Source organism: Sebastes umbrosus, chromosome 3, assembly GCF_015220745.1.
Source record: "Sebastes umbrosus isolate fSebUmb1 chromosome 3, fSebUmb1.pri, whole genome shotgun sequence".
Lineage (NCBI taxonomy): Eukaryota > Metazoa > Chordata > Actinopteri > Perciformes > Sebastidae > Sebastes > Sebastes umbrosus.
In genome coordinates, this window is record NC_051271.1 from 16,925,692 (window position 1) to 16,931,796 (window position 6,105).

General features: G+C 38.6%; 1 protein-coding gene across 3 annotated transcripts in view; it reads left to right on the forward strand.

Annotated features, from left to right (window-relative positions):
- The first annotated feature begins 2,754 nt into the window (after positions 1 to 2,754).
- The window catches only part of mark1 (MAP/microtubule affinity-regulating kinase 1), a 26,669-nt gene continuing 23,318 nt past the window's right edge, over positions 2,755 to 6,105 (forward strand). Inside the window, exon 1 of one of the 3 annotated variants that reach the window (XM_037765215.1) lies at positions 2,755 to 3,209. In XM_037765215.1, the coding sequence (XP_037621143.1) occupies positions 3,159 to 3,209 (51 nt within the window). In that variant the 5' untranslated portion in view covers positions 2,755 to 3,158. Of the gene's footprint in view, positions 3,210 to 4,678; positions 4,737 to 6,105 lie in introns of those variants that run through there. The other 2 variants (XM_037765216.1, XM_037765217.1) reach the window with 2 other exon arrangements.

Here is a 6,105-nt window from a genome sequence, read left to right on the forward strand (position 1 = left end):
TGGGACAGCACTTTGCAGCGACATATCACGTTACCTTGGTGATAACAATTGTGTGTTTATATTTTACGTTTTTTTAACTGACTGTTTGAACGTCTTCCAGGCTCTTGCCTTACGAGACTAGAGGTAACTGTCAAAAAATCAATTTACTTGTTTTTGTCAAACTTAAAAGAAATGGTTGATGAATAAACCAGGTGTGTAATATCAACTAATGCTTGCATTCTTCTGATTTCATGTGTTTTTATGCACCATCTTAAACCCTTAATGTTAATGTTTCTGTGTTCATTTAAATATGCCAGGCTGAACACCCATGTGCCATCCTTCTTACTTATCGTCTTTTTTTTCTTAATGCCACCGGGCTTGCCCTGGTAACCGTGGTAACCCTGTATTTAACGTCACAACACTATGAATTGTGGGTAATTCCCTCAGGCAAAGTCTGCAGAAATGCGGACATACGGAAAGCGTTTATGATTGGGCCTTACTCTCCCCCACAGAAACACTGTTCCTGAACTGCCTGAAACGTGCTTGCTTGAAGTCCTGCCTTTTCTTCTGTAACATGGTGATGTCACCAAGTAACACATTTGCATAATAGAGTCAGATTCCAACACAAACTACACGGAAGCACCAAAACCGCAAAGTTCTATCAAGTGAAACCGTCTTGCAAAAAAGTGTGGGAGACCGTAGCTTTGGTCTCCAGGGCCGGAGTCTCTGCTGTACTCTGCAGAAATATTGAGAGACTATACAGCTTTTTGTTTTTTTACATTTTCAAGTAAGGTGCCATACTGCTTGAGTTCAACAAGAAACCGACGAAAGCAGGGTTTGGAGTCAGACCATTTTGATTTGTGGATATGAAATTTACCAAGAATAATCAGAATTATCTAGGTACTGTTGCTATCATCCCATAAAATACAAAATATAACATCACATCGAAAACATGAATCTGTACATCAGTACTCATTTTTCTATTTATAAAATTTTGCATATCAGTCCAAAATAAAGTCGAATGATTACAGTGAAAAAACTAATTAAATATTGTTTCTCGATCTGAATCGCAGAAAACACATGTAGAATGTATATTTATTTTAAATCTTTCTAATACTTCTTTAACAGGGTAAAGTCTGTGTAAAATCTTGAAGGATACTTCTTTCACTTTATTATTGATACAATATTTGTTTAGAATACAACAAGCCTTTTTCCACTGTAAATAACCCATAATAGACGACCTGCAGGAAAACACAGTTCAAAACATCTGTAATGTGTCCGTTAGTGCATGGCTTAATCAGGATGTTAATATCTCCAATAAAAATATGCTCAGAGCTAATAATGTCAGTTTCTGTGAGATTACAGTTCTTTAAAATTCTCTCTCTATATATATACTGTATATTATATTATATTATATATATATATATATATATGTATTATAAATTAAATCAGACTTTTATTAAATTACTGCTCAGTGTGTCCGAAAAGATACATACTAGTTTATTCACACAAAAAGTTATGTTGAATGATAGCACACATATATAGAGTGTATATAGTGCATAGTATGCTATTTAGGACGAAGCCTCTGTGTTTTGCTGATTCAACATTAAAAACAATACAAATGTTTCAAAATAAAAGACTTCCGTGTGAGAGAATCCCCAACGGTTCGGTTTAGTAGGAAGTAGGGATGTGTTAGTCACGAACGAGCCGGTTTATTGAGCCGGCTCTTTTAAGAGAACGATGGGAACCGGCTCCCGTCCAAGAGCCGTTTTTAATTTTTTATTATTTCAAAGCAGAATGATAGGTCGATCTTCTCCGTGCCGAGGATACACTCCATGCACTGACTGTGACTGAATGTTGTGTTAATGATGTCCGTGCGACCATCAGGTGATGACAGACAAGGATCATATCATCAAGAGGGCGGGGCGGTGCGCTGACGGTCTACAGGTACAGAGCAGGAGGGAGATGAGGAGAGAAAGAGAGAGAGGAGTGCGGTGTGCGAAAATAGCAGAAAAGATGAGTGACAGTCGGAAACGAAGCAGCATGTAAAATGATGGTATTCTGGAAAATATAAGGTTTAGTATAATCCTATTGAATAATTTAAGTGTTATATGTGCACACATACTAATCATAGGTAAGATAAGACGAGATAAGATGAACCTTTATTAATCCCCGGAGGGAAATTCAGGTGTCAAAGCTGCAACATCAACAAACAGAGTGAAACACGGGAGAGGTAAAAGTATACAAAAATTTTAAAAACAATAATAGAGATATAAAAGATACAGAGTGAATGGGTGAACATAGTGTGTGCAGTCCGTCAATCAATAAATGTAGTATGTACAATAAATAAATGTAATATGTACATATGTGCAGTCTATAAAGTAGTGTATAGGATGTATAGTGTAAAGTAAGTGTAAAGTGCGCCAGTGGTTAGAGTCCAAGATGGTTGCAGATAGTGCATGTTTAAAGTTCTTAAAGTCCTCATAGTTCTCATATCGGGGTCAGCCTTGGTTGTGGAGCCTGATGGCTACCAGCATGAAGGACTGACCCAGGCGCTTTGTGTCAAAACAGCGCTAAATTTGGCTGAATTATAAAAAGGCAGAAGTGGTAAAACGAAGAGCCGTTTGGGAGCCAAAAGAGCCGGCTCTTCTTGGTGAGCTGAGCCAAATGATCTGGCTCACTAAAAAGAGCCTGAATTCCCATCACTAGTGGGAAGCAGCTGAGGATGCTGGGATATATTTAGGATGACGTGAGGAAGAGGATGACGGAGTGGTGGGAGGAGCTCTGACGTCACAATTCATTTCTTGTGGCTCCGCAGTGCTGCTGTGGAGCTGATAAACCTCTGTAAGAAGCTGCAGGAAGGATTTATACTTTTACACTTCTCCATTCTTCTTCTTCTTCTTCTTCTCCTTCTTCTTCTTCTCCTTCTTCTTCTTTCTCTCTGTCTCTTTCTCTCTTTGTCTCCATGCGGGTCTCTCTCCTCCACCACCAGAGCAACCAGCGGGCCTTCCTGTAGCCGCCGCCCCGGCCTCCCTCTCCCTCCGGCCGGCGGAGCCTCCCAGCTGAGCCCCGCTGAGGTGGCCTGGTTCCCGGGGAGAGAGATGCTGTAGAGCAGCCGGTGGTAGGAGGAGGAAGAAGATGCTTCTTCAGGACTGAAGAGAGAGCAGAAAGCAGGAAAGATGTCCGGCAGGATGCCTCTGACCCCGGTGAGCGAGAGAGAGTCTGAGCAGGTATGTACTGCTGGTTCAACCTCCTGGTTATTATTCATGTTATGTTTATTATTGATGCAGTTTCATTATTATATCATCATTTATAGTTGTACTGCAGATAAAGTTGCATCATTTGTTATTATTGATGAAGTCTGACAGTTTCAGAGGAGCTGAAACAGTCTTGATTGATCCACATGGTTCTGCAGATTAGTGCCTTGCTCAGAGAGACCTCGGCAGTGTGTTGGTGGTGTGACAACCTCATGTTAAATTATCTAAAACTTCAATGTCACTGATGCATACCACGCTTTGCACGTTTAATGTCTTGGTAGTAACTGGAGGAAGATGTTAAAGGGTCATCAAGGCCTATGATCTCAGCTGACTCTTCCTACACATCACTCTTTTAATTACTTAGATATAGTTTCTCCTCTGTGTTATTTATTAGTAAGATTTTGTGTGCCCCCTTTGTAAAGCGTCCTTGGGTTTCTGAAAGGCGTTACATAAGTCCAATTTATTATTATTATTATTATTATTATTATTATTATTATATACACACCCTCTCTGTGAGATACTCCCCAAACTATATTAAACCAGGGCTTCTTTTATAACATAAGGTCTTAAAATCAGATGCAGGTTTTATTAAACTGATTTATCATCACACTCCTGTAATGGTATTCAGTTTAAAAAGAAAAAAGGATGAAAATCGATGCAGCAGAACCAGAGATATCCTCTTTTTTTTGTCAACACATTCTTCTCCCTTGTCTGGTGACTATACTACCCACAATGCAACGCTTCCTCTGACAGTTGTGTTATGCCTTGCTCAGAGAGACCTCGGCAGCAGCTGGTGGTGTGACAACCTCATGTTAAATTATCTAAAACTTCAATTTCACTGATGCATACCACGCTTCACACGTTTAATGTCTTGGTAGTAACTGGAGGAAGATGTTAAAGGGTCTTACACACACTCTGTGAGATACTCTCCAAACTATATTAAACATGAGGACCTTTTTACAACATAAGGTCTTAAAATCAGATAGATAGATAGATAGATAGATAGATAGATAGTAACTTTATTGATCCCGAGGGAAATTCAAGTTTCCAGCATCACAGTTCCATAGTGCAAACCATTTTAGTAAAAAGGCAGTAAAAAAGTTAGTAGTGCAAAGTACAAAGTACAAAAAAATATACCAGATATAAAAATACAAGGAGAAACTGTTAAAACTGAATATAGTGCAGAGTAACAGCTGTGATACACGGCTATTAAAAAAGTGAGTACAGTGCATTATTATCTGTCCTGCAGACTGTGCAGGTTTTATTAAACTGATTTTAACTGATTTTATCATCACACTCCTGTAAAGGTATTTAAAAGAAAAAAGGATGCAAAAATCGATGCAGCACAACCAGAGATATCCTCTTTTTTTTGTCCACACATTCTTCTAACCTTGTCTGGTGACTACATTACCCACAATGCAACGCTTCCTCTGACAGTTGTGTTATGCTAGTTAGCAGCTAATGTAGCCTGCAGCAGAGATGAGGAGCCACAGAGGTCTGGTAAATGTGTTTAAAACATGTACTTTTAAGTAGTTTAAAAGCAGGACTTTTACTTGTTGTGGTTCTACACTGTTGTATATTATATATACAACAGTGTAGAAGTACTTCTTTCAGAGTTACATGAGTTGCTGAACAGCTTCAGGTTGTACAGTATCTGTGGAGTCATGTAGCAGGAAGCTAACAGCTGCTCTGTGTCACATCTGTGAAATAGAAGAAATACTTACCTTTATTATTGATTATCTACTACAGTACTCTTTTACTAAAGAGTGTTTTTGTACTTTAATGTTTGGAGTTGTGGATTAAACACTGTGGACAGAAGTGGGTGGATGAAGTTTACTTGCAGCCTCTATTTATGTTCACATTTTTTATTGGCACAAAAAGAACAACGAAGCAGTACAACTGTAAAGAAATCATTTTTTACATGTTTGAAACAGTGTTATCCTAGACCTGTATTTCCTAACCCCCCCCTGTTCCTCTTTGTAGTGATGGAGATAATGTGGTACACACGGAAAGTTTGGTAATGTACACATGGATTTACATTGAATAATCCCAGAGAAGGGAAAACATACAACAAAAACAACAAAATGAAATAAATACATAAATAGATGGATAAAAGAAATAATAATAATAGTGAATAGATAATAATGAACAGTAATACATTAACCAAAATAAAAAGTTGCTGACACTCAGGCTGCCATACTTGCAGCCTCTATTTGACCGACTGTGTTGTTGTGGTGTTTTCTCTCTTATGTCATCTGTCAAACACTGAGAGAACTAGTGTGATGTTTTTATGCCTCATGTGAACAGAGTCTGTGGATGTTGTGGTGGAGGCTGATGGACCTCAAAGGAATTCTGGGTAAACGCAGCCTCCTCATTGTCATGCTAATGCAGGAATGCTAGCAGTGAGCTGTTCTCAGGCTCCTCATGCACTTCCTCATCACGATGTAAAGTCTTCATGTGTCTTTATATTGATATATAGGCTATGTATTAATGAGAAGGATTGAGACGCTTTCTGTATTGATTAATCTGCTCATTATTTTATTGATTAATCTACTGGTTTTCAGAGATACCATTTTTTTCCCCTTCCTGATATGATTCAGATACCTGATACCTGCTATCGACGGATACCAAGCAACTGATCCGATACCTGCGTGAAAATATATATAGTTATTATTAGAGCCCGAGCATGAAAGTGCCAGGGACCCAACGATGTCCCATGACACAAAATGTAAGGATACCTATTGTTTTTCTATGGATTATTATTTTTACGCTGCGAGATCACATTTTTGAGGCGCCAAGGATGCACGAAAACTCACAAAAATTGGAGGAATATGCATCAGAACTGGCGAAAATTGCAAAGTTCTGTAGT